Below are 27653 nucleotides of genomic sequence, written 5' to 3' on the forward strand. Positions count from 1 at the left end.
ATGTGAAATTTTTTTTGGTGAAATATTCTTTGTCCGATCTCCTTTGATTGTATCCTCCCTTCAATTGAGCTATATGTCATTTTCGTATATGCTGACTAGAATATCCTTTTCAAAAGAAAATCACATATTTTGTGAATATGATAGATCATGATTCCAACTGAACACACTCCCGACTTACTTTATAGATCAATATTATTTCTGCATGATTTGAAGAAGTGGTTACTAATGTGATTCTTTGAATGCCAAGATATTGTTGTGTCTCCATATATAAATAAATAGTCCATTTGCGATCGAGCTTTATGCAAATCAAATAAATATTCTGCATCTACATAATCAAATTATTTCTAACTCGGGGATTGATCGTTTCAAGCTCGTTTTTTCTTCTGAAAGAAATCACACATCTTCTATGTGTTGAGTCACTTATGTTGTTAGTTTCTTGTCATAACTTGAATGATAATATGACAATTCTTTCACATAACTTTCGTTATGTATATCAAATAATCTTCTAGCATTTGCATAACCATCAATATATAAGTGCACCAATTGCACTAATACATGACATTTTAAATCATTTTGATGAGATCAAATAGATTCTTTCTCTGTGTTAATCAGTCTCAAAATTATTGGGTACTCAATGAAATTGCTTTAAGACCTTTTAAATCCTTCAAGGATTTTCATATAACCTTCATTGTCCAGTTAAACATAATAATCATCATTATGCATATTCAAGTATTTCATTTATTTCCAGACTGAAACAAGTCTCATTGCATCCACCACTGAGGAACATACCACCATTTAATAATGTCAGGACTTTTGCGAAACCCTTTATGCCCCAAGGCACAAACCGTACTTTATATCTTACGGTTATACTTTCGCACAATGATTCATTTGTACCCCACTGGCATATATTTTGATCTATGAATCATAAGTTCAAAAACATCACTTTTCTAAGTGAAACAAAATATACTTGAATAGTGCATTTTATTTGGCCAATCATTTATTTGTCCACATTATATGACAGATTTGAATTTAAGATCCCCGTAACCACTTATAGCATTGAGTGCTACTTCATATCAAAGATACCGTCGAAGGTCATTTGACTCGATTCCAACACGCATAACTTATTGAGATCTCTTCATTTTTCATCATTTTCAGGTACCTAAACATTTGCCAAGGTTTTATGAAGTGTTATGTCATAGTGCTCTTTCAAATCACTTATCTCATTATCATGACCATTTTGATAATTTTCTCCTCTCCTTCCTCAAGGAGTTTTACGTTTGGAATCGATTGGTCTATCACGCTTCTGGCGTATCATAGACTCTGTCATTCAAAGACTATTTATCGGAGCATTTGCAGCTTAATTAAAATATTGGGTCAGCAAATACATCTGGCAAATTATTTGCAACATTTTGCAAATGAATTATCTCTTGAACTTCAAGTTCACTTTTTTTTAAAACGAGGATCTAGATAATTCACCTCACACATAATTTTCAGCTGCTCAACACATCTCCTCCTAATGTTAGGAAATCTAACATTTACCCCAATTTCATTTGGGATCCATCTTTGTGCGTGGTGGAGCAATAAAATCATATGTGCACGCATCAAATTTTTAGATGGAAATTATTTGGTTCCTGACCCTGAACCAATTGTAATGGGAGAACATTGTTGGCTTGATGCATACATGTTAAATAAACTCATCTCATACCAAATTTTATTTGATAGATTTGTTCTCATAATCAATGGTCTAGCTATAATTGGAGGCAAACAATTTCTGCTAAACCAACCAGTATTATCAACATAATTTTATAGTTTGGAACTATGCTCGTAATTTAACAATTCGAGTAAACAATCTTACAAAAACCAATTTGTAAGTTGATACAAATGCACATGTGACCATACCATAGATGCATCTATTAAATCGTAATAGTAAGCGGTCCACATGGCAGGTGAACGGGCCCATATTCACCTTTCTATATGTTCCAAATAATTTCAGGGGATACAATCTCAACCTTAGCTGGTACATTGATCATTTTATCATGAGAACAAGCAACACAAGAGAATTCTCGAAGAATCTTTTTTTTCTTCAAACATATAACCATGTGAATTCTCAATTTCTTTGCAACATGTTTGAACTAGAATGGCCAACCGGTTATGCCAACTGATATTTATTCTAGTAAACTTCTAGTTTACTTTTGCATGTGATTCCTTCATCATGCTCATATCTTTATACAACAAACAAGAGAAAGATGGGTAATTTTTTATGTAAATATCCATAACCCGCTTTGATTGTAGTAATCTAAAGATATTTAATCTTTCCATAATTTACAGTCTCAATATAATAATTTTTCTTTTCAATTCCTCCGAAACTTAAAAAGTTTCTTTTGAGACTTACTACAACCTCAATATTATGAACTATTGCATTTTCTGGATAGTAACAAATTAGTCCTTGTGAAACTTTCAATTAATTTTGTGTACTACCACAAATTTCACAACACCATTCTTATGGTGACCATCTCCTTCAAGGAGAAAATTATTATTATTGTCATGGTTAAAATTATTATTGCAAGACTCATTTCTTGACAACCAATGACAAATTTGTGTTGCCACACAATAATATTTATTTTGGTCATGGCCACAACCTTTATAGGAAATAATTATTTCTTTCTTTTGTCCTGCAATAGTTCATGATAGAACATACCACAATATTTGTGATGTACTCAAAGTATATGACCAAATAATCATTTATGTCAAAATATTTCTTTTCAATCTCTCAAACCTCCCATAGAGGTGAGATGTGACATTTATCCAACAATACATGAACATGTTCTTATCCATAAGAACACAAGTCACATTTTCTTTAAGAAATGGACCATAACCATTTGAACATGCTCCATAAGTTTTTATTAGAAACTCATTATCATGTTTTCACTTTTATCAAATTTATGTGACTCACCTCAACATCACTTTAAGAGGTCAAATGTACTAAATGTACTACCACTTTGTATTCCTTTATTTAGATGGAGGATTTACAAAACTTTTCAAATTTGGGTTGCACCAATAACAATGTGCCCAATAACTTCTCATACCACTTTATTACCTTCAAAAATTACCTTCACATTTGAAGGAGCATATTAAGAAACAATGTGTCCAATAACCTTACATACCACTTTAATGGAAAAAAATTACCTTCACATTTGAAGGACCATCTTAAGAACTCATAATGTTCTTCCTTTTAATTACCACAATGATGACCATTAACATTTTACCACACCCATATTCATACATTCAGCCACTTGTCATTTTTCAGACATATTATGCACTGCTACCACTTTCACATAAGAGAATGAAGCAAATTAATTGGGTAAATTTCATGACTTCTAGTCAAAAGTATAAAACTTTATGTTAGTCATCATCATATCATCACTATAGTGCATTAGGACTTAAACCCAATGACTTACCATATAAAGATGCCTTTGGTCATAAATCAATGGGACTTGAACCCAACTTCTTATTATCATGGGGCACCGAGACTTTAACTCGATGTCTTACTCACTTGGTGCGGTGAAACCTCAATTCAACGTCTTACCCTCAACCAATGTCTTAATAAACCAAATGCATTACCAAAAAATAAATATTAAATACCATAAATTAATCTGAATTTGACTTAAAATTGAATAAATATAAACAAAACTAATTGATTAGAACAACATGTTCGAACCATATAAAAGTCCCAAGTTAAAATAAATTAAAATATTTTAATAGTCCTTCTCAATATTGTTATGATGATTGTCATTATTTACTAACCATTTTAAAATAACCACAAAACAAGTTTGGTTAGTACAAATAATATATAGGATATGAAATATACCTTGCAATCGAAGAATTACTAGGATAATTGATAAAACTCAAGAAATACCTACCATTGTTTCTTGATGGAGAATGAGCAACTCGTGCTGATAACGTGTTGTAAAACTAAAGCAAAATAAGATAAGAAATATAGAAGACGAATGTAATAGAAATAGGGAGACAAGAGATGAGAGCTTTTCTTATTATTCTAAGTCTTCAAGTATATACAATATGAACCCTTATGCCTCTATTTATAGTGTAACATAGAGGCATACAAAAGGTTAGTCATAAACATGACATTAACATGAATATAATGGAGAAGGTTATGAAAGTGGAAGGTTACAAGAATAATGGTTATAAAGTTAGAGGTTATGGAGGTTATTGTTATCTTCACAACGGAGGAAAGTAATGGAGATAATGGGTGAGAGTAACTTCTTGGTGTAATGGACATCCACACCATAATATTTTATAACACAAACTGAATTTTAAATACTTTTTTTTGTCATATTAATGTTGCATAATGAATCAGACACAATAATCTTATAAGTTACTCCATAATATTTTAAAAGTCATTATATTTCTTCAATATTTCAATCTTCTATTACTTAGAGAAGACCAAAAGTTACTATCTTAATTATTCAAACCATTAATGATTTTAATAATGTTGAAAAAACAATTTATGAGTCGCTACACCTATTAGTATAAATATATATCTGTCATGCTTCTTTTTTTCTTCCATAGATCACATATTTCTCATTTGCATTTCAAATCTTTTAGTGATTATTGAAGATTTTTGTTTGTGCTTATGAGTTTAATGTTATTTATTTTTCTTTTTATGCTTGGTAATAATTATTATACAATCAATTTTTTATACTATTTAATATTTTTATATATTCATATTTGAATCGAAGCAAGAGTCACATGACTTCTGACCACATTTAAGTAGATCATAACGATATTCAACATATGTATCAATTTAGTTTTTATTTTTCATGCATAATAATTGATTTTATAAGATAAACGCTTTATATATAAATAGAGAGAGAAAGTCGAATAATATATGTACTATTATTAGGGGAAAAATACAAAAGGGAAAAAAAGAAAACATATTTGGTATCCAAAACAATTTTAAGTGTGTGCATATGTGTAAGAATGCAAAATAAAATGTCCAAATGACTAGTGTGAGAAATTAAAAGGAAAATAGTCTTGGAGGGCAAAACAAAAAAAGAAAAATTATTTTCTTCCTAATGAAGGAAAATAGTTTACTTCCAAATTTCCCTCCTTTTCGAATTATCAGGAAGTGGCCTTTCTATATATGTATATATATACTATTGTATATCAGTATTTGTCGTCAACTCAATTTTCTCATTAGTGCCTAAATCTTGCTCATTAGCATCTCCATCTTGATCAAGATTTATTGATCTTGATGATGAAGATGGACATGCTAATGAACAAGATTTGGGCGCTAATTATACTGATCAAGATGGAGATGGTAATGAACATGATTTAGGAATGCTACTGATCAAGATGGAGATGGTAATGATTTAGGAATGCTACTGATCAAGATGGAGACGATACTGATCAAGACGGAGGCGCTCCGATGAACTGATCAATGATGTAGACGGACCAACTAATGATGAAAACGAAAACATTGATATTCTGCTTGACAGTAAATGGCACTCAACTTTTGTTTGTGGATGAATTTTACGAAGCCACATTGTTTGGATGCTAGTGTTGTAAGGATGGGTCTTTTACGAAACTGTAATAGTAAATTCACTGTCTAGTATAGGGTACATTCTTTATTATTATTATTATAAGAAACATCAACTATATTTATGTTCCTCCGAAATTTGTTTTAATGGTGAGAATATTAGTACTTTTCAAGATTCAAGAACTGATTTTTTAGTATAAAAGAACATCTTCTCAATCCTCTTTGATCTACTCTATTATGTTTTTTCAATATCTTGTATTAAGGTACATCGTTTATTATTTACATCGAGCAATTATAAGTTTGACCATAACCGTAGACTGACGTACTAATAAAGGCATCTGTTCTTTGATAGACATAGGATCTCCAGCCCACATTAAATCTTATGTTTTCTCTTTTACGTTTCGACTAACACCAACAAAATTGTATTACGACGCCAACAAAATTATTCTACTACCATAGGTTTCATTTTTCTCATTTAAATAAAAATGACGGGAGGATATATTTTGATATGTTAATTTGGATTATTATTTTCATTTGAAGTTGGAATATTCCTGCTTTCATTTGAAGTTGAACATTCCTGTTTCCATTTTTTCACACATAAGAATGAGATGAAGTGGTAAATGGTAATATTATGCTTTATAGAAAGTCCTTGCAAGAAGAAAAAATTGTTTTTCTTTACTAATAGGAACAAATTATTCACTTGGTGATATCTCTAAAGAAGAACCGCGGCTATGGAATCTGCTGCTTTGGCCGCTGTTCTGTTATGATATCTTTTCTTTTTTAAAAAAGAAACAGAAACATTACAAGCTACAACATTTTATCCCCCTATACTAAGGCAGGTTTCTCATCGAAGCTTGGCATCATTTTGTTTGCTTCCTTTGAATGCTGAAAGAGAGAAAAATGATCTTGTTGCTGAAACATAAAAGCACCACAATGTTAGCAAAACATACTCATTACAAGTTTATGGCAATAAAGTAAGTCAAACTTGAATTGGAAAAAAAAAGAACATAGTAACCTTTTGTTGTAGTCGCTGACGCTGAGATGTGTCCCTCTTGCAATTTCTTAGCAGCAATTTTGCCTATACTAGTTGGTGCTGCAAACAGAAAGAAATGTCCAGAATCCATAACAATAATCAACCAAAGACCATCAGAAAGTAATTTAACACTCTTGCATATATGAAATGATTAAAATTAACAAACTAAAACAGTGATCAGAATGGAAAATGAAATGCTTGATGTGAAGCAAGAATAAATACCAGATATCTCGTAGACTTCAGATGATGACGATTTTTGTTGCCCAGCGTTTTTTGCATGAAGTGTAGCCTTCTTTAATAGATTGTCAGAACTTCTCCTAGTAAGAACTTTAGAATCCTCTGGATCATCCTCTCCCTCAGAAAAGACAGAGGGGCTTGAATAACCAGTTGAATTTGCATCAGTCTTACTTTTTCGAGCAAACTTCAGAAGCCGCTTTAAACCTTTAGGTTCATCTTTCTGATAGATCATGGTTGGTGGATTCTCAGCATTACCCCAGTCAATTACATCAGTTTCACCGTTGTCTTCGAGCAGCATTTGAGAAAGAGAATGACGAACTCGTGGACTTGAGACTCTTACGGGTGCAACATCACCCAAAGAATCATTATTACAGAAATCACCATTACTTGGAAAAGACTTAGCCTCGAGCTCCTCTATTTCCACCCAGGCACTAGGTGAGATGTTTGGCTCTCCTTCGACCTCGTCTTTTGGGGTAGAATCTTCAATCCTTCCAAAATCATCAGTGTCATTTGAAGTGACCATATCAAATCTTTCTGCATTTTCACATTTCTGGAGGCTCTTTGCCTGAGCTTCAGAGTCTTTATCCTCGTGGACTTTTAAATCTTCAAGACCCCTATCCTGCACTTGATTAACATGATCAAAAGAAACAGAAGCCATCTCTTTCTCTTCCATTTTAACCGAATCAACAGAATCCGTCACACTCTCTTCAGGCTGAGATGCAACTTTAACCTTTACAACTGGACCAAGACCAGAGCTAGGAGCAGATCCAGTACGTGAGCCCTTACGAAGAAAAGGCTTTGTCTCCTTTGCTTCCAGAGGCATCACACTACTTTTCTTTGTTACCTTGCTGAGCTTAGGTTTCGCTGAGAAAGCAGAATCTTCAGACGCAGGCTGAACTTTGGATCTTCTAGGTTTGCTAGTTTTTGTCACAGTTTCTAACTTCTTTTCACTTACACCTTTAACAGTTCTTCTGGTACCATTCTCAGTTGCTCTCACTATCTTTGGTTGTAATTTCTCAACCTTTTCGCTTGACCTTGGAGCGGCTGGTGCTGGCTGGGATATTCTGCGGGTAGGTGTAGTACCTGGAGTTTTAGCAGGAGATATCCCTGCAGCCCTTGGTGAAGGTGCAGATGGCCATGATTTGCGGGTAGCTGGCAATGGTGATGTTTTCAATGGAACTTTCTTTACAACAGCAGGATTAGGAGTTCCACTTCTGGGATTGGAAGATTCAGGTAAGTTCTTCACTGCTTTCTGTGTTCTCTTTATATTTGATTTTTTACTATCATTACTTGCTTTTTTTGAGACCATCTCAGCTTTTTTCCCATCAAGAATTTGTTGCAGTGCTTTAAATTGTTTTCCCTTCTCTGCTTGCTTCCTGGTAGTTTCACCACGAAGTTTCTCATCCCTCTTTTCTTTGTAATGATCATAAAAGCCACCTCTACACTCATTGGGAAGACGTTGGAGTTTGCTATCACCAGGTGCCAAGTTCTGATATTTGGTAGGTTTGGTTTCCATCATCCTCATCAGCAATTGGTTTAGTTCTGCTTCCTTTTTTCGAGTCCATTCAACTGAGGCATTTAATTTCTGATCTGTTTCTTCACCTTGGTTAGGGAGACACTCCTTTCTCATTTCCTCTGGACTAGATGCTCTTTCTTCAGGTAAGTTTGATTTGCAATCATTGTCAACAGCCTCAGCATCATAGATTTCGGGAGTAGGATAAGACTCTGGCTTCATTTCTAAAGTGCTCTCAAATTCTTGATCTTCCAATTTATTGGCTGCCAGGGAAGTCAAATCGCCAGAAGCAACATCTACTGGATTAGCACTTTCACACACCCCTGAACTCCATCTCCTCAATACCGCCTTATTAGCAACTGAGACATTCAATAATGACTTTGTCTTCTGAAAATCTACTATTTGACCTTTCTGTTTGTTTTCAAAAAGATGAATTGCATCTTGCACACTCATTCTTTGTAAATTGTTCTCAGATTTTTTTGAGGTTTGCTCATGTTCTTGCTCATCACAATCGCTTGCAGATTCATCTCTATGAGAGAATGACCTTTCCCTGGCAGGAAAGAAGTTCAGACTCTTTATTGTTAAAGCAGTGGATCGTCGTGAGCCAGAGCGTCCAATTTGGACTCTTCGCATTGGAGATGCAGACCTCCTTGGTGATGCAGATCTGATAAGGGTCCGACTCCTTTCCATCGATGGTTGTTCCTCCTCACTTGTCAAAGCTGATTCCTCACTTGCTGATGAGCTTTGCCTCTCAAGCTGCGCTGCTTTCGCAGGCGAGGCACTATATTTCACAGCTGTATCTGATTGTGGTGGTTTGGATGTCTTAGAAGTACTCCCTACTGGACCAGTTTTGTCATTCCTGGCATCGTTTTTAGAGAGAGATGGCTCTTTACCAAGAGAATCACCGTTTGTGTTCTCCTGCCTCAATGCAACAAACTTCTGCAGACAGTTCCTAAAATAGACAGCACATCCTTGGTCATTACCAAATCCACATATCTCGGTTCTAGAAGATTTAGTTTCACATCATTGATAGGTAGAACGAGCCTATTTACAAGTTAAACTACATATGAAAGAAAACATTCACTACTCAGAAGTTTTTAGTTTCCAAAGTCCTATTGCCCCAAGGAACTGAATGGTTCCCCCTCTCCTACATTATATCAAAAGAAATTGGAAGAAGAATATTTGCAATCTCTCCGTAACAAACACACGAGCAGAAAAAGGGCTACAATCTAAACTGGTAAAACTAAGAAGCACCAAGGTCTTCAAGATGGAATTTCCTCGTGTGAGCAAGGACAGCTAAGTCACCTTAATTTGACAAAGTCAAAATCCAGAACTCAAGTCTCTCCTCTCAACCAAATGGCTCTACGTCCACTAGAAAGGGTTAGGAAGACCTCCGATCAACTCATTCATAATTCGAAAATAACTCCTTCCATGCCACAATAGGAAGGAGTGGAGGTCGCATATTAGGGTAGAGGGATAGTAGGGGTGCATGTCGTAGTACTAGTAGTACCCTTATAATTCTTGTTTTTTTTTTTAATTGTGCTTGCGATTATCACACTATTTTACCATTGTTAGTGTTTTTTTCTTGTAAACTTTGCACTGCTACAAGGGTATTAATGACTGTTTTCTTCATATTATTTTCTTCTTCTTTTACTTGGGTTTGATGCACTTGAGGCAAGGGTCTTTCGGAAACAACCTCTCAATCTCCACAAGGTGGTGATAAGGTTTGCGTACAATATACCCTCCCCAGACCCCACTTAGTGGGATTTCATTAGGCATGTTGTCGTTGTTCTGGTAGTTAAAATTGAACCAAAAGGTAAATGTGGCTTCCATTATAACATGATCACTCAAAATAGTATGCAAACTAAAAGTTCAGCGAAATGTTGACAAAACGTAGAAATTGCTACATAATTTTTTATATTTTATTTTTTAATCAACCCATCATTAAGGATTGTGAGTCCTTAATGTGGGGAGTTAGGCTTGATCCCTACCATGTCCATTCATGTGCAAAAAGTTACATAGTTAGAGGGGGACATGATTTGATGTACGTAAAAGAGAAACCTTCTGGCTTCAGTCGCCTTTTCAGTCCATTAACTTACCTTAAGTCAACAGCTCCAAAATAATAAGAGAACTTCTCTATGTTAGTGATATCCCCAAAAGAGCATTTGGTGCCAACAGCTTGGTCAAAAACAGCAGCTAATTCCTGTGTTAATGCAGTGAGCCTCAAGTCCATTGCTCGCAATAATTCATTCCTGTTCAAATGAGAATTTTAGGAGCTGCTGGAATAACTATATAATATAAACTTTAAAGAGTCCCAAGGACATACTTGGAAGCATCTGATGAAGAAGGGTTATCATCATCCTGAATAGAAATCAGTAATCATGTTAGCTTCAAATATATATAAGCTATAATCTCTGTGAAATAAAGAAGATGATTCACAAAAAAGGAGAGATCGAATTACATCAAGTGTTGGTGCCGCACAATTTGAGTAGCTGACATCTGCAGGAAGAATAAGAAAGGATATCACTTGCGAGGCAACAGGGTCAAACTAGTCTAGGCATAATTCAAAGCAGAATAGGATATGATGCGATTTTATGTTTAATATTGCCAAGCACAGAATAGTAGAACTAACCTGTTTCCTCACTCCCAGTATGATCTTGAGGACCCTAAAAGAGTAAACGAGCTCAGTATTCTGTTTGCCACATGTTTCAATGAAATAATTGAAGGGGCAAAAAGGATGTTAAAAACCCAAAGCACCTTTGAGTACAAAGAAAGATGAAACTTTCGAGCATCTTCAAGCTGTGATATTTCATTTACCGTTGCCTTGGCCACATCAATTATATCTGATGAACTTATAATACGAAGAAACCTGAGAAGGAGGAGGAATTGCAGTGTGAGAATATGAGCACTTAGAACAAACAAAGGAATAGTTTGAAGCAAATGATGGTGTCTGAATAAACCTGATTAATGTGGATTTCGTAAACCATTTGGCATCACTAAGATTACCCAGAGGCTTAAATTTAAAGCTGGAATCTGAGCCTTTGGAGTGCAATGATTTGATTTTGGGAGAATGTAGCACTAATTGCTTCAGAAGCCCCGAAGATGCTGCCTCTACCTTGTCTCCGTAGATCATAAGTGTCTCATACCTATGTCAAGAAGGAAAAACAAATTGTTGAACATCCATGTCGAATTCATTAAGCATTATGTTACTATAGTAACTATATACAAACATAACAGGTATTTTAAATTAGTTGCACTTGATCAATGAATTGTCAATCTTAAAAATAGTATCCACTTCATTTTGACCAAAGAAAACAATGTGTCAAAGATTGATCAAACCTCTTAAAGATACCACTGCAAGAACTATGAGATCGCAACACGAATGAAATCAGCTGAATAGAAAACAAAAGTCTAACCTCCCCTGGCTCGGAAAAATCTTAAATTCAACATACTCCATCAAGACATCAGCATCCACACCTCCCTCCACCATCTTGATCTCTCAAAAACACTCAACCTGGTAAAAACAACACTAAATTACATTACATTATCCCTATATTAGGATGCTCCTGATAGAAAACTCATCATCTGCATTACGTATCTATTTGATTGAGGAAAGAAACAAATATTTACACCAAGAATAACACTAAAAATAGCCACCAAATCAATACATCACCTGATCAAGATTTTACATATTATAGCTTTAGGGGAACTAAAATCCAAGCAAGATTGCCTAAAATATTTCTATGGCACCAACAATGACACAACTTAAATCTAAAGTGTGAAAGGTGAGTAAACCAAGAATTGAGCTAAAACAATGAAGACCCCACCAACCCACATTGAAAAATTAGATCTAAATTTAAAAAGATTCAATCTTGGGGCAAAAGGACCACCGACAAGCAAACCCCATGTTCCATCAAGTCAATGCACACCCTTACAAGAACTCAAATTTCAAAAACAAAAGAAAAAAAATCCATATGCATCAACTTGTAATACTCTTTCTGGGTTTGTTAAAAAATGTATAAATGCAGGTGGAATTACTTACAGAAAATGAAGATTGAAGTGGGATTTGAAGCTAAAATGTAAAACTGACGGTCTCTTTTTTTTTTTCAAAATTGTGGACAAACACAGTGGAGTGTAAAGCTAAAAGCTCAAAAAGCACACAACTTTGAGTGTGAGGGAGAAGATAAATAAATAAAAAGAAGAGTAAGCTAAGAAACAGTGTGTTGTAGAGAATAAAATATGTGCATTTGTAGAGAATCAAAACGTATATCATTGTCATAAAAATGGATGTTATTATGATTAATTAATTTATAATCAAGATTTCATTTTTTGAAAACTTCAAAATTCAAATTTCACCAAATTAATTTTACTGTATTTTGTGAGATTGCGTTTGGAAAAAGGCTGCCTAATTAGCAGAATGAAAGACAAAGAAAGCCAAGGAGACAGTGCAAGTGGGGACAACCTTTGATTAATATGTTAGATGTGTTTATTATTGCCTCATCATGTAATGTTTCTCTACTCTTTTTTTTCTTTAATTTTGTTTTTTTCAAACTTAAGTTTGAATAGTATAAAATTATTGACTAGTCATCTCATCTTCTGACTCCATTCATATCAATTTAAGTGTCTTAATTTTTTTTATTTTTAAATCTATTTCGAATAAAAATGTCTATATAGTTTTTTTCAATTTCAACATTCTAACAAAGTTCAAAACAGAGAATTTCAAAGTCTCTCATTATTTTTCAAATTAAAATATTTAAAATGGGAAAGAGGAAGTATTGTTTCTTAAAGTTGTATTGTTGCTTTCTCCTCCGATTCTTTGTTAGTACTTTCCTGCTAATTGTCTTTGGTCTTTTTTTCTCCGTCTACGTGACACCTTTTTTTCTTTAGTTCATTAAAAAAAAGGCATATTTTCATAATTTAACTTTAAAATTTTTCTTTTAATTTTTTAAAGAAATAATTTATACACATATAAATATCTAAGGCTTTTTTTAGAACACATTTCAAAAAAGAAATCCTTTTTTTAAAAAAATATTTTATCAAATCAAACGATCTCATAGAAATTGGAATGGGAGGGATTAGCTTTCTAATTTTAAAAATTTGGCTGTAACTAACTAACTATATAAAGGATTGAGTAGTTTGCAATTGTTTCCAACAGTGGAAAAGGTAAATTTTAATTTTGTTGTGTTAAAGAAAAAGTGAAACAAAGAAAAATCCTTTACATTAATTTCTACAAATAGGATTAAACATTAATTGAGTAAATGCAAGCAATCACGTACGTTCCATGCATATAGCTTTTTGACATTGCTTGAAATGTTTTAAAGCCGAACCTTAGCTAAAATCACATTTACTTTGAGGATATACTAATTTTCGGTATTTGTATTGGAGTCCAACTAATTTGAATTCGTGTCATGTAGTCAGTAGGGTCCCATTTGAGGGGAAGCTCTCCTTATCAAGGATTTTTTTTTATATATATGGCTCCAATCCAGACCTCTGGTTAAAAGGTGAGCAGTCTCATCCGTTACACGATATTTTTTATGGTTAAAGTCAAGCCATAATGATTGTGAGCTATAGGTGCTGGATTTAGATGAACATTCATTAGATGTATGCTCTGGTTTTGTTTGAGTACTTGGTGATTAACAAAATGTCAGCTAATTGCCAAAAAAAAATTGTAAATCGAAGCCTGATAGTGACTATTTGACTACTATTATAATTAGGTACGTAATTTACGGCAGTGCAATTGCTAGTTTTCTACTCCTCATTTTTCATTCATGTGACATAAATAAGTTGAATCGATAATGATTTTTTTTAATAAAAAGTAATAAAAACTTTTAAAACTCGTATTCTAAGCTATGATATAGCATTTGTATAGCTATAAAAAAAATTAAACCTATCTAACATTTATAGGATTATAAATTTTTTTATTACATATAGAAGAAAAGTGTAATGCTAATTATTTTCAAATTTTGATTAAACTAACAAGAAAAATATGTTACATAAGTACTAATTGGTTTCGTTCAGTCTCCACGTATCTCGAATTTATTATAATAAAGATTATTCAGTTAGAAATTTAAATAGGCAAAAGCGTTTACCTCGTGCAAAATATTGCACCTTGGGGCTTGGAGTATTCGTCCTAGCAGACCATTACACTGGTCCACTTTTAATTATCATGATACGCTTTTCGAAAGTTAATTAGACTAATTTTCAAAGTTAAATTAGATTATATTAATTTGATATTTTAAATAAAAAAACTAGAAATTCAAAAACTATACGAAAATTACTATAAATTACTATTTTTGCATATAATATGATGAAAAAATACATTGTAAAATGTTAGTCAAAGTTATTATCGGTTAACTCTAAAAAGAGAAACTATAATAATTAAAAGTGGACGGAGGTAATACTTATTATCGTAGATTCTCTTGTTTTATCAGTAAAATTTGTACTAAAAACATTAAAGAGAAAACAAGAGGGAAGGAGCCAGACATATCACGTATGAAAACATTTAATTGCGTGATTTATCCATCAAATGAATTGATCTTTAATCTTTGTCTTTCAAATGAGGTTCAAGTGGTCTTTAATTTTTACTCTTCAAGTGGGCTGGTGTTCAAATGAACTGGTTTGCAGTTTCTTTCCTTTAGAAATCAAACACCAAGATAATATTATGATGCAAAAATATAAACTTATACACTGTAAAAAAGTAAATTCAAAAATTAAAAATCAAAATCGGGACAAAAGTGCAAATGACCAGCATGGAACCGTTATTCATGTATGCTTATCTTTCTAGACTTAGAAGATTGAGACACATTCCAGATCATTTTCTATTTGTGAATTATTTATGGTGACAATTACAGGCCAACCACAGCACATTCTATACAATATCTTCTTCACTCGTCTATACCATTTGCCTATAAGATTCTTGATGATATTTGTTGTAATATTTTGTTTAGACTTGATTTTTATAAACACTATGATAACGACTTTCAATTGATTCATCATCACATCTAAATTATGGTTTGCTTTTCAATTTTACACAAATGCATAATATGCTCTCAGCCATTTCACCGTCTGTACAACTCAGTAGAAAGCCAAGGTTAAAGAAACACTCCCAACACTAGAAATTATCAACTCACTCTAGTTCAAAAGAAATATCACTGGGTAAACCAAATTATTAACAGACATGCACTGTGAAGTAAATAGATGTCACAAATCCAATCATCTCCCCTTCTCGGGGGTAACACTACAAATAAAATAAAAAAACACAGCGAGCGAGCCAGACGAGAAGATGGCATTCAATGGTGAATTCTTCTCGTGGCATATTTGTGTCACCTTTTTGACATATTCAGAGAATGGCATTCAATGTCGACCTTCAGTTAGACCATACATGGATCAGGCCAAAATTGTTTCCAGTATAGATCTCATTGTGCTCTTCATCATAGAAAAGGGCAGTGATATCTTCCAGAGCTTCTGCAACTGTGCTTCTAGTTCTAGAAGCTTGGATACGCTTCTTAGAGTTGCAACTTCTGCCACCATGCCCATTGCAATTGGTACTGCAACTGCAATCATCTGTGGTACGTCTTTCGGTTGCTTTTATTTTAGCGAGGCACTTGCCTGTCAAAATGTTGCTGATATTGATCGATCCCGCTGTAAAACCAGATCAGTCATATTCAGAGATTTATAAACAAGAATAGAACATCAAAAATAATAAAACCACGAGGCAAGCATCAAAATCTACTGAGTCACCCTACTCCCAACCATCCAGATCATGCCTAATGACCACATCATTTACTTCCTTTCTCCAAGCTTAGCAATGTTGGTGAAAGCAATATTTTTAAGAGAACAAATACAAATTTAAAAGGCATATCAGCTCTAATCATTTTTTATTTTTTTAACAAGGAGCTCTAATCATATTTATTACTCCCTCCGAGCTATTTTATATGGTGTTTTTTAGCTTGAGCACACCCCTTAAAAAAATTCACTCCTAGAAAGTAAGAGGTACAACAACAAATTGGGTTGGGAGTTTAAAATAGTGTGGGGTACACAGACCTTACCCCTAACATTGTCAGTAGAGAGCTTGTTTCCGATAGACCTTTGGTTCAAAAAAATTGTTTTCCAAAACATGGTTTGAAAGAAATGCAAGAGTAAAACACTATGATGAGAATATTGAAGAAATAAAAATACTTACAATAAAAATAGTATATATAACCAAAGTAAAAGAAACAATAGTAGTAATAAAATCAAATAACAAGGTAATGCTAGCGAAATAATAATAATAATATTGATAAGGCCATAAGAGAACAGATAGGTGCTCCAGCCTAGAGCCATACCACTTGGAAGAGAGAAAATATTCAAGTACCTACTAGTTGTCCACCCTAATTCTCGACATCCATGCTTTCTTATCTAAGATTATGTCCTCGGTGAGCTGAAAATGTGTCATGTCTCACCTTTCCCCAATTCTTCCTTAGGCTACTGCTACCTCCCCTCAAACCTATCACCACCAACCTCCCACACCTCCTCACTGGGGCATATGTGCTCCTCCTTTTTACATGTCCGAATCATCTTAGTTTCACTTCCCACATCTTGTCCACCCCAGAGATTACTCCCACCTTGCCTCATATATCTTCGTTCCAAATTTTGTCTCTTCTAGTATTCCCACACATTCATCTAAGCATCACTTCCTCATTGGGGCATATGTGCTCCTCCTTTTTACATGTCCGAACCATCTTAGTTTCGCTTCCCACATCTTGTCCACCCCAAAGATTACTCCAGAGTCCCACCTTGCCTTATATATCTTTGTTCCTAATTTTGTCTCTTCTAGTATGCCCACACATTCATCTAAGCATCACTTTTGTTACTTCATCTTCTGAAGGTGCGAGCTCTTGACTAGCCAACACTCCACCCGTACAACATAGTCATCCAACAACCACTTTAGAACTTACCTTTAAGTCTCGGTGATACATCCTTATCACATACGACATCGAATGCACGTCTCTATTTCATCCACCCTTCTCCAATACCGTGAGTAACATCCTCGTCGATCTCTGTTTTCTTGGATTATAGACTCAAGATACTCGGGGATGACTTATGTATCAATCATCACTCCCTCTCCACCTCCTTACACTGAACTTGCATTCCTATACTCTGACTTAGTCCTGCTCAGCCGGAAGCCTTAGACTCTAGGGTTTGTCTACAAAGTTCTAGTGGCGTGTCTCGTTGATCAATATAATGTCGTCTGCAAATAACATGTGCCATGGTACTTTCCCTTGAATATGTCGTGTCAATTCATCCATTCCAAGGCAAATAAAAACGAGCTGAGAGTTAATCCCTAATGCATCCCATCTTGACTGGAAAATGTTTGAGTCTCCTCTAACTATCCTCACTCTAATTTTGGCTCCATCGAACATTTCCATAATCACTCTAATGTATACTACCTATGTTGCTTAGATTCTTCAAAAATGTTGACATGTGTGTGTCAGATCCTCCAAAAGTAATGCATATTTGGAGGATTTGACATTGGTGCGACAACATTTTTGGTGACATAGTATACCGGATGTACACCTCTAGACTCCAAGCACCTTCATAAAACCTCTCTCGGGATTTTATCATATGCCTTCTCTAGGTCAATGAACATCATATGCAAGTCGCTTTTCTTCTCTATATGTTGTTCCAACATTCTCCTTAAAAGATGATTGACTTGTGTTGTTCATCAACCGGACATCAATCCAAATCAGTTCTCAGAAATACACGGGTTTCCTCCTAATCCTCATCTCGACCACTCTTTCCCGAACTTTCATGACTTAGTAGTTTGATACTCCTATAGTTGTTGTAATGTCGTACCTCGCCTTTATTCTTATACAATAGGATCATTGTACTCCACCTACATTCTTCAGGCACTTTAATTGTCTTGAAAATGACATTGAAAAACCCAATTAGCCACTCCAAACCCATTTTGCATGAACTCTTCCAAAATTCCGCAAGAATCTCGTTTGGCTTGGTCTCTCTTCCCCTCTCATCTTATGAATTGCCCCTTAACCTCCTCAAACTTAACACACTTGCAATACCTAAAATCTCAATGACGCTCAAAGTGCTCTAAATCACCAAGCACAAATATTCTCGTCTCCTCATTCATTTAAGAGTTGATGGAAGTACGGTTGTCATCTTCATTTAGTGTGTGCCTCTTCCACTAGTACTTTATCATCATCATCATTAATGCATATCACTTGGTCTAGGTCACGTGCCCTCCTGTCCCTCACCTTCACAAGCCTATATAACTTCTTTTCCCACCTTTGTTCTCTAGTTCTTCATACAAGTGTCTAAATGTAGTCATTTTAGCCGCCATAACCTTCGTCCTCGCTTCCCTTTTCACAAGTTTATACCTCTCCATGTTCATCATATTTGCTCTCCACCAACTTCATTTAAGCAGCCTTCTTGCTTTCCACTTTAACCTCCCCATTCCACCACTCGTCCCCTTTATGTCCCCCAAAGTTCCCCTTCGAGACCCATAAGTGTTTTCACTAAATTACCCTTATTAAAATTTGTACCTATTTAATAAGGTTTTTTGGTTTTGTAAAAATTCGCTCATTTAAATAAGGGTAAAGTTGGAAGGAAAAAAGATAATACTCTCTTGATTATTTAAGAAAATACATATTTTGGACTAAATATAAAAGCAAGAACCACCATTTAATAGGGACCGGAGGGAGTATGATATAATCTCACGTCCAAAAGTATATTACATTTTTCAAATATCAAGAATAATGTTAAATTCATACTGACGTACCAGTTGCTTCTGATAAGGGATCATCAGAATCAGCTTTGCAATATGAAATAATAAGGTCCTGATCACTAGTAATATATATGTTGTTTGTATTGCAGTCAGGGTGCCATAACAAGTGATCCTCAAATGAAGTCACAAGCTCCCCACGGAAATTCCAAACAGCTACTGTTCTATTTCTGAACGTTAAGAATAACTGATTCTCATACAGAAATATGAATGCTGATGGGGTCATGAATTCGGCTCTGCTGACTTCTGTCAACTCAGAATTGCGGACCTATTAAATTCAACAGCTATTAGACTTGACGATAAAGAAAGCTAAAAGATACAATAGAAAAGGTGATAGTAACTCACATCAAGAATCTGAAGATTTTCATTCTCCTGTTTGACAAGAAGCTTTTCATTGAACTGTTCAATGAAATCTACCTTCTTATTTCGGTGAAGCAGGTGGTTGAAAGATTTGAGAACAGTGCCATCCTCAATGGAGAGAATCTTTAAAGGCACATGGCCGCTAGCTTTGGTAAATATTAGCAGCATGATTCCTGGACTGCAAATGGGAAAAGGAAGAGAACAAAAATTTCAAGTCAAGATAACCATTTCTTAAGAAATCAAACTACTGCACATTTTTGGAAAAGTGTATATGAATAAACACAACAGACCAAACTGCCAAGAAGTGCATTATTCTATCTATTGAAACCATCCTTTTCACTTAATCGCGACCTTACAGATCTCAAGACTTAAAAAAGAGCATTGTCCATCCCCATCCCAATCTCCCAGAATTAACAGGTATCTCAAAAGAATCATAACCATAATAGTAATAGATGAGATAAGCCTACAATAACTGCCACCAACATTAGGACACATCAAAAAGAGTCGGAGAGACTACTAAAACAGGAGAACATTAAAAAAACAAATAAAATACAATTACAAAAGCATAGGAACAAATGGAGCTAGCAACTCCAGCAAATGTAAAATAATACACTTCCATATACTGGAAATGACATCTACCGCAAGATTATGTAGAGCATTTCCATGCACATAAGTTATAACACTAACTAGTCATGGCAAAAAATGAGCATGTGTATGCTTGCAGAAGTGATGAAGTTACCTGATTTTTATCTCTTGAACATTCTTGTCTGATATCGAGTATAACATTGTATAATTCTTCAGGTCAAACACCTTATATATGCTGTCAAAAGTAAAAAGGATTGTATAAGTACATCAAACAAAATTACTAAAATTGATCACAGGAAGGACTTCAGTACCAAAATTTTACCTATCCTGGGCAGAGTAAGTAAGAACTTTTCCATTCACATCATCAAACTCCACAAAACCAGGCCATTTTAATGATTCAGACTCAAATAGAGCAAACCCAGCATCTGGTTTACCCCTCCTTATGTATCTAATACCATTGACAAATATATTGAATTAGAACTAAAACAAATATTTAGCAGAATGTGATCAAACAACAATATCAAAATTTCATACTCAATCCTTGTTGTTCTGCATTTCAAGGAACTGAAATTATCTGAAGCATAGACTGAAACAGTGATTAATGAATCATTGTTTTTATTGTAAAACAAACTTCGTATGACTTCGTCTGGACTGACATTCAGAAAGCATATCCTCCGGTTTGATTCTGTACCACCAAGATGTGTGTCAATTCACTTTCAATCACAAAGGTGCTCATAGAAGGAATATAACATTGAGAATTACTAATATTTGTTCTTTACCTCGGCTAAATGCTGCACAGACACCAGATTGTGCAAGGGCAAAAACAATATCGCGGGCAGCAACTATCTCAATTATCTTTGACCTTTTCTTAAGAAATGGAAGTACTAATGCACAATGGCCTTTTGGATCATGGGTATCATATTCCTCCTATGAACCACATATAAAAACAGTCAGTAGTCAGTACTCAGTAGAAATACATGCTAGGTGAGGGCAGCATTCTAAAATAATGAACAACTAATTCAACTAGAGATATTTTAGTTTTTTTTTTATGACAAGGGAAACCCGCAACCACTACCCTTTGGGTACGCACAGTGTAAAAAACCCGGCTCCTATGCAATAGCTCGCAAACCACATAGGAGAGGTAACCCGCACTAGGCAAGCCCGGTGCGACGAGCTCGACCCGGAAGGCAAACCCCCGACTTTCGCTGGCAAAGGGTTTCAAACTTGAGACCTCCAACATGGAAGTCTCAAGCCCAAACCACTGGGCCACCTCGAAGGGTCAGGTTATATAGTTTTTGATATTCAGGCAACCCACAATTACTACATGCTAAATCGCATAAAGATAAGATGCCATCTCAAGGACAAACAATGAAAAATTTCACTAGAAACCATCCAAAATTTATAACTAAGGACACATCAAAACAACATCCAAAAAATAGCCCAACTTATCCAATCTACAAAATACTTCTCATCTTTTTGCAGCTTCATAGCTGTATACAAGTTTCTAGCGACATGAAAGACACAACTCCAACTAACATTTGTCCAGTTATTCATGCAAAATTTAACCACCAAATGCAAATTAGGAAAAATAAAAGATAGAAATCCAAGAAAATATTACAAATTGCTTAGACGATGAGTAGACGGCAAAATCACAACAGAATGCATACTGTAAGGAATAAGTCATGTTGTATGGAAATGTACCATAAGACGAATAAGCAGAAACCTCAGCCTAGGAAAACAAGCCGTTAAACAAAGGATGCCAAGAGCACCTCCACTGTGTTTTCAAACCACTAGCTGCCTACCGTGGCTTGTTCAAAAATTTATGCGTCAAGAAAGCAACTGGTGAGCTACTTGTCAACATAATTATTCAAAACTGGAAGCATGCATTGAAACTAGATGTGTTGCACAACCTATAAATTAGATCACCTAATATAGGGTTCCACTACATTGTAGACAAAAGATATCACAATTCCGACGCCACACATCTCAGAACATCGTTTACCTATCTAGTAAAGCATACTTTTGCCTAATAAACACTCCACCTTTAGCCACATGGTGTAGGCAAAAGTATTAACAAGGTCTTTTTGCCTAAGTTTTAAAACCACAAGTCCTACGGGTATTTTAGTACGTGTCAAATGTCTTTCTTAAACTCAATGCAAAGTTAAACACCACAACAACAACAACAAAAAATTTGGTGTAACCCCACAAGTGAAGTTTAAGGAGGGTAATGCTCAGTTAAAAACCACAATATAAAATGAAACAAAGGGACTAGCAAATACAATTTCTGCAAAGTAGTTTTATATTGTTAGTCATATTAATGCAACACATAACACATTAAACTTCAGAACAAAGATTCTAACAAACACGCAATTAAGGAAACTACATTTGAACATAACAAAGGGGAGTCAGGAATGAAGTGGAGTATGAGGCTAATTTGCAAAGGAAGATGCTGGAGAAAATGAGATAAGAGTGCAGGGCATGGATGAATGAGCATAGAAATAAGAACTGACAAACAAAAGGAGACGAAAGGAAGAGAAGAATCACACAGGATTCTGATTATTGTTCATTCCACTTTGCCAAAACCAAAGGATAGATATATACTTATACAGAAAAAGGTTGAAGAAGAGACATGAAAGAAATCAAATTTAATAGTTAGTCAAGATCTGGTGGATGGTTTTCAAGATTGACTCATTAAGAAGAGGTGATTCTAAAGATAATTTAATTCCTAAATGACCATAGTATACAGTCCAAATAGTGACTTTTAGAGAGCAAGTTCAAGGATGGAATTTGTATTAACGTCTGCGTCGAATTTTAATTTCCCTTCCCCTTATTATACTTCCTAAACCTTCTTTTTTTTGAACTTGGTAACTTGTATTATATCACAAAACAATACATGGGTTGTATTGAAACCTTATATACAAATGTACTCCCAATGTCACTTCTCTACGACTAGATTGAGTCTAGGACATCAATAATAGAGATAGTGTCATTTACATTATGTAATATTACCATTTCTGTTTATACTCTGCTTATTTAAAGAAAAAGGCATTGCCCGTAAAAACAGAAGACTTCACATTTTTATTCTATTTCAATAAGGAATATGATAATTTGCATTCACATTCAACATGATACATATTACAGCACAGCCACAAAAATTTACAACTAATATTGCAACTAACACCCTGTTTCTTCTCTCCAATGAGGATATAAGGTTGTCTACATTCGCCTTCCCAAGCCAGCCTGGACAGGAGCTTTCCAACACTGGTTCTGCGAGATGGATATACTTTTTCCTCCCCACATCCAATTTCAAATGGCTTGGGAACTCTCCTTTTTCTACTTACTAATGAAACAAAGTGAATAAACATTGCATATCTTCATTTTAAATCCCATGTGTGTACTCTCTTACTTTCATTTTGGTCAAGATCAATGCTGAACTATTCACTTGAATAAATTTGGTCAATTTGGTACATATGTACTATTTCTACATGCAAATTTAGTTCTCTGAGATCACTGTCATTAAAAGTAATTATCAACAGTAGAAATAGCAAGTACTAAGTTGCGTGGACTCTTCATTTTTACTGCCGCACCCGTATCGACATGAGACTGGTGCAGGAGTGGGTGGGGGTGCAGGATACGGGTGGGATTACGTCAACCCATATTGGATACTTTTCCCCGAGTCCATGGACAAATTTGGGGGGGAATTGAGACTATTCTCATGTTAAAATCTTCAGCTCATCCTTCCTAATTATGTACTTAATTTTAGCACAAATTTCATAGTTGAGAACCAAGCACCTCTTGTATACACCTAAGATATAATAGGTTGTCTGTTTTTACAATAACGGACCAACATGACTTACCAATACATATATAAATAAAGGACTGATATGCAACCCAACTCTGTTAAGTGAAGCCTAAACTATAGAAATCACCTATGTTGCTCAGAACCTTCAAAAATGTCATCGGGTGTGTGTCAGATCCTTCAAGAGTAGTGCATTTTTGAAGGATCCAACACAGGTGCCGCAACATTTTTGGAGAGTCCGAGCAATTTAGGAAATCACCAAGATGAGCAGCAGAAAAGACACAAAGTAAATCTAATTAAAACATCTGGATCTGTAAACATACACAATTCAACCCATTATACCAAACCAGAGCCCCAACTTCATTAACGCCGGGTATTTTCCCCTTCTACACCAATAAAATTGTACAATGCACGTCACACTTTCTGAACAAAAACAATAAACGGCTTCTCCACTTCTATACTCTGTTTTCACTATAAACCTTTAGCAACAAACTCTGGATGAGCATACTGTTCATGTGCAAACCTCTAACAACAATACCATACTACTAGCAGAAAAGTGGCAGAGGTAAATATTTATTTAAAAAATTATTAGAATTTCACACCAGAATTTGAACATATGACCAGAAGGAAGTTATCCTTTGCCGCTTCACTAGAATTCTCCCTTACTCAAGTGGATTCAACATTTTTATACAACCAACAAAAAAATAAGATCGTTTTTTACCTATTTACGCAATGATAGTTCTAAAACATAATAGACTGCGCAACATAAATTTTCAACGAAGGAATTAAGTTAAACCCCTTTCCCTCTACCTAGTTCCTCCCTTGCTTAGCAAGCTAAGACACAAAAACTTCTCCTTTCCTCATGTATCTCTTATAAGGAAATAAAGAGTTATTTTGCATTTGAAGCATCCAAACAAAGGTTAAGAAAAATTAAATTAGGAACTGATGTGTGTGTTTTAGGCCACCCTTAGAAAGATCTAGCACCAAAGCAACCTTATTTTAGGTCATAAACTCAAGCAGTGGCAAATAAGCACACTCGACTTCTCTCTTAGTTGATTCATGTAAGCTGTGTGTCTGGTTTTCCTTTCATTTGTTTGAAGAAATCTTTTGATCAGTTCTAGATACTTTTAATATAGGTATGTATGATCCTCTTCATGGGTTAATGAAAATTTGCTCCATTAAAATCAACAAGAATTGTCTAAGTTCTCCCACTTGCCTCATTGTTTATCCAGTAATCATTGGATTCAGCTCCACCACCTTAAATTCAATAACACCAACCCACCCCCAAAACCCCAAAAGAAGTCCATTCCAACTAGGCTGTTTCAACCTCTACTCATAAACATAGGAGCTCAACTAGGAATAATTGAGAAGACAAAATTGAGAAGAAGATCCAACAAACCTGTAAGTGTATATTCCGGAAACGCTCTTGGGCATCGCTCATACTGAAAGAACGGTCTCTCTTGGAACCAATCTCTCTCCGTTGAAGCTTCTTAACACTGTTAACGAACCCATCCATTCCACCGCGTGGGCGCTTCTTTGCTACCACCCTCCTCCCACAACATGGGCGAGGACTAGCAGTTATCCTCCTTCCATCCATCCTTAAATCCCAAAAACAGCTCTAAAAAGAGATTCCACCCAAAATCTCAAACCCTAACACAGAAACATGTACACAAAATATCAGGTTTCTGGGGTTTAGAGTAAAAAACAAACATGGGTTTCCATGTCTAAACCCTAACTTTTAAATACCCATGAAAAAGGTAAGATTTTTACAGTAGTTAGTTGCACGGACAGAGAAACTCACTCACCAAACAGCAAAAAATCAGAGAAGAAACTTTGTTGGTAGCTGTTTTGGGGGAACTAGGTATGAGGTATACAGTTCTACAGGCATACGAGCTTACTTTACTTCCTACAGTACCAATTTCAGCCGGAAATTGGAAGAGTGAGTGACACACTGTTTGGATTTTGGAAGAAGAGGGAGGGAGGGAGGGAATGGCCAGAGAGTAAAAGAGGAATTTGTCGGAATTTGAAAGAGCGTCAACAAGGGACTTATTTCAAAATAAATCTTCAAAGCCTTTTGACGGTGCACCAAATTACTTCACTTAAGATAGTCTCACTTAGGTGGAGTATTGGAAGAAATATTTCATATATATTATGTATGATATTATTTAGTATTAGAGAAGAGATATAAAAGTGATATTTAAGTTATTTTGAATTGGCAAAATGGTCTAGACCATTCTTATATTTGTATGCGTTTGTATTATGGATCTTTTTACTTAACTATTTGTCAACTGAGCTCTTAAACTCAACGAAACTCACCATTTTAAACCCCATTGCTTTGTGTAAACTTCAAACGCTCACAAAAAATGACATGTCGTCATCCACGTTAGATTTTAAATGACACATCATTAATTTATTTTTTTCATTTCATTCTTCCTTAACCATCTCTCTCCATTTTTCAAATTAGATCTCATCACGACAACTTCCATCTCCACCATTATCACCACTTTCCTAAATCATAAAAACCACCATTCTTGTCTATGTTTTCATCATTCATAACTTTTAGTCATATTTTATATAACTTTGTCCATCACTTGAAACACCATAAACCTCTTTTTATCATTAATACTAGATAATGTTGCCCGTGCTATGCACGGGCACAATAATATAAATGGGATATTCTGGGGCTAATAATCGAGTTTTTGAAGCGATTGTTTGCGTGGATAAAGGAATAATTTTTTTAATCACAAACCTATACTTTCTTTGACGCTATTTAAGGCATAATAAGACTACCCACATACAACATTTTTGAAATATTTTATGTTGTCAATTATCATGATTTATAGTATTTTTACGATAGATTCACTTCAAAAATCAGTGGAATTATTTGTAATTTTTTTCAAAACACATTTTATGTTGTCAATTATTATGATTTATAGTATTTTTACGCAATTTTTAAATATAAAAAAAATAAGACAAATAAATTAAAATGGACCCAATATATGTTATTTTTGTTGTCACAATTTATGTGACACAAATGAAATTTGGAGAGTCATCCAAATTTTCATATTTTTAAAAAAAATGTTTGAAGTTATTAATTATTGTGATTGATAATATTTTTATGTAACCTTGAAATAATGTGCATTACAGGTCATTTTGTCCTAATTTATGTGATATGGATAAAATTACAAAATTAACCCTTTTAAAATGTCTTTCAGATATTTTAAGTTGTTAATTATTATTATTTATAATACTTTTTTGGTAATATTAAAATGATATGTGTTATTTTTTCTGTCCCAATATATATGAGCCTGATAGAATTCTGAGAGTCCACCTATGTTATTATATAGCTTTTAAATATTTTAAATTGGTAATTATTGTAATTTTTAATGTTTTTTAAGTCATTTGTAAATGATATATGTTGCTTCCTTGATTGAGACTTTTCCATTTGTGAGATATATATATATCGTGCTATGCACGGGCCCAATAATATAAATGGTATGTTTTGGGGCTAATAACCGAGTTTTTGAAGCGATTGTTTGCGTGGATAAAGGAATAAGTTTTTTTTATCACAAACCTGAACTTTCTTTGACGCTATTTAAGGCATAATAAGACTACCCACATACAACATTTTTGAAATATTTTATGTTGTCAATTATCATGATTTATAGTATTTTTACGATAGATTCACTTGAAGAATCAGTGGAATTTTTTGTATTTTTTTTCAAAACATATTTTATGTTGTCAATTATCATGATTTATAGTATTTTTACGCAATTTTTAAATATAAAAAAA

General features: G+C 34.5%; 2 protein-coding genes across 7 annotated transcripts; both read right to left on the reverse strand.

Annotated features, from left to right (window-relative positions):
* Positions 1-6174: 6174 nt before the first annotated feature.
* LOC125873064 (uncharacterized) lies at positions 6175-12535 on the reverse strand. 6 transcript variants are annotated; one of them, XM_049553924.1, is made up of 11 exons: positions 12383-12535; positions 11757-11854; positions 11301-11486; positions 11089-11209; positions 10973-11006; positions 10802-10842; positions 10667-10701; positions 10440-10592; positions 6813-9292; positions 6573-6650; positions 6175-6469 (listed from the first exon to the last, which is right to left on the reverse strand). In XM_049553924.1, the coding sequence occupies exons 2-11, from the start codon at positions 11828-11830 to the stop codon at positions 6402-6404; spliced, it is 3270 nt and encodes a 1089-aa protein (XP_049409881.1). In that variant the 5' UTR covers positions 11831-11854; positions 12383-12535; the 3' UTR covers positions 6175-6401. The 6 variants fall into 6 exon arrangements, with proteins under 6 accessions (XP_049409881.1, XP_049409886.1, XP_049409884.1 ...); XM_049553929.1 differs by lacking the exon at positions 12383-12535 and adding an exon at positions 12014-12293 and having other exon boundaries at positions 10802-10839; positions 11098-11209; XM_049553927.1 differs by lacking the exon at positions 12383-12535 and adding an exon at positions 12014-12293 and having other exon boundaries at positions 11098-11209.
* A 2843-nt stretch (positions 12536-15378) lies between these two features.
* LOC125873066 (uncharacterized) lies at positions 15379-25897 on the reverse strand. The gene is made up of 9 exons (XM_049553931.1): positions 25667-25897; positions 25261-25511; positions 20842-20989; positions 20597-20747; positions 20385-20510; positions 20217-20297; positions 19463-19655; positions 19115-19385; positions 15379-15981 (listed from the first exon to the last, which is right to left on the reverse strand). The coding sequence occupies exons 2-9, from the start codon at positions 25456-25458 to the stop codon at positions 15707-15709; spliced, it is 1443 nt and encodes a 480-aa protein (XP_049409888.1). The 5' UTR covers positions 25459-25511; positions 25667-25897; the 3' UTR covers positions 15379-15706.
* Positions 25898-27653: the final 1756 nt, after the last annotated feature.

Source organism: Solanum stenotomum, chromosome 8, assembly GCF_019186545.1.
Source record: "Solanum stenotomum isolate F172 chromosome 8, ASM1918654v1, whole genome shotgun sequence".
NCBI lineage: Eukaryota > Viridiplantae > Streptophyta > Magnoliopsida > Solanales > Solanaceae > Solanum > Solanum stenotomum.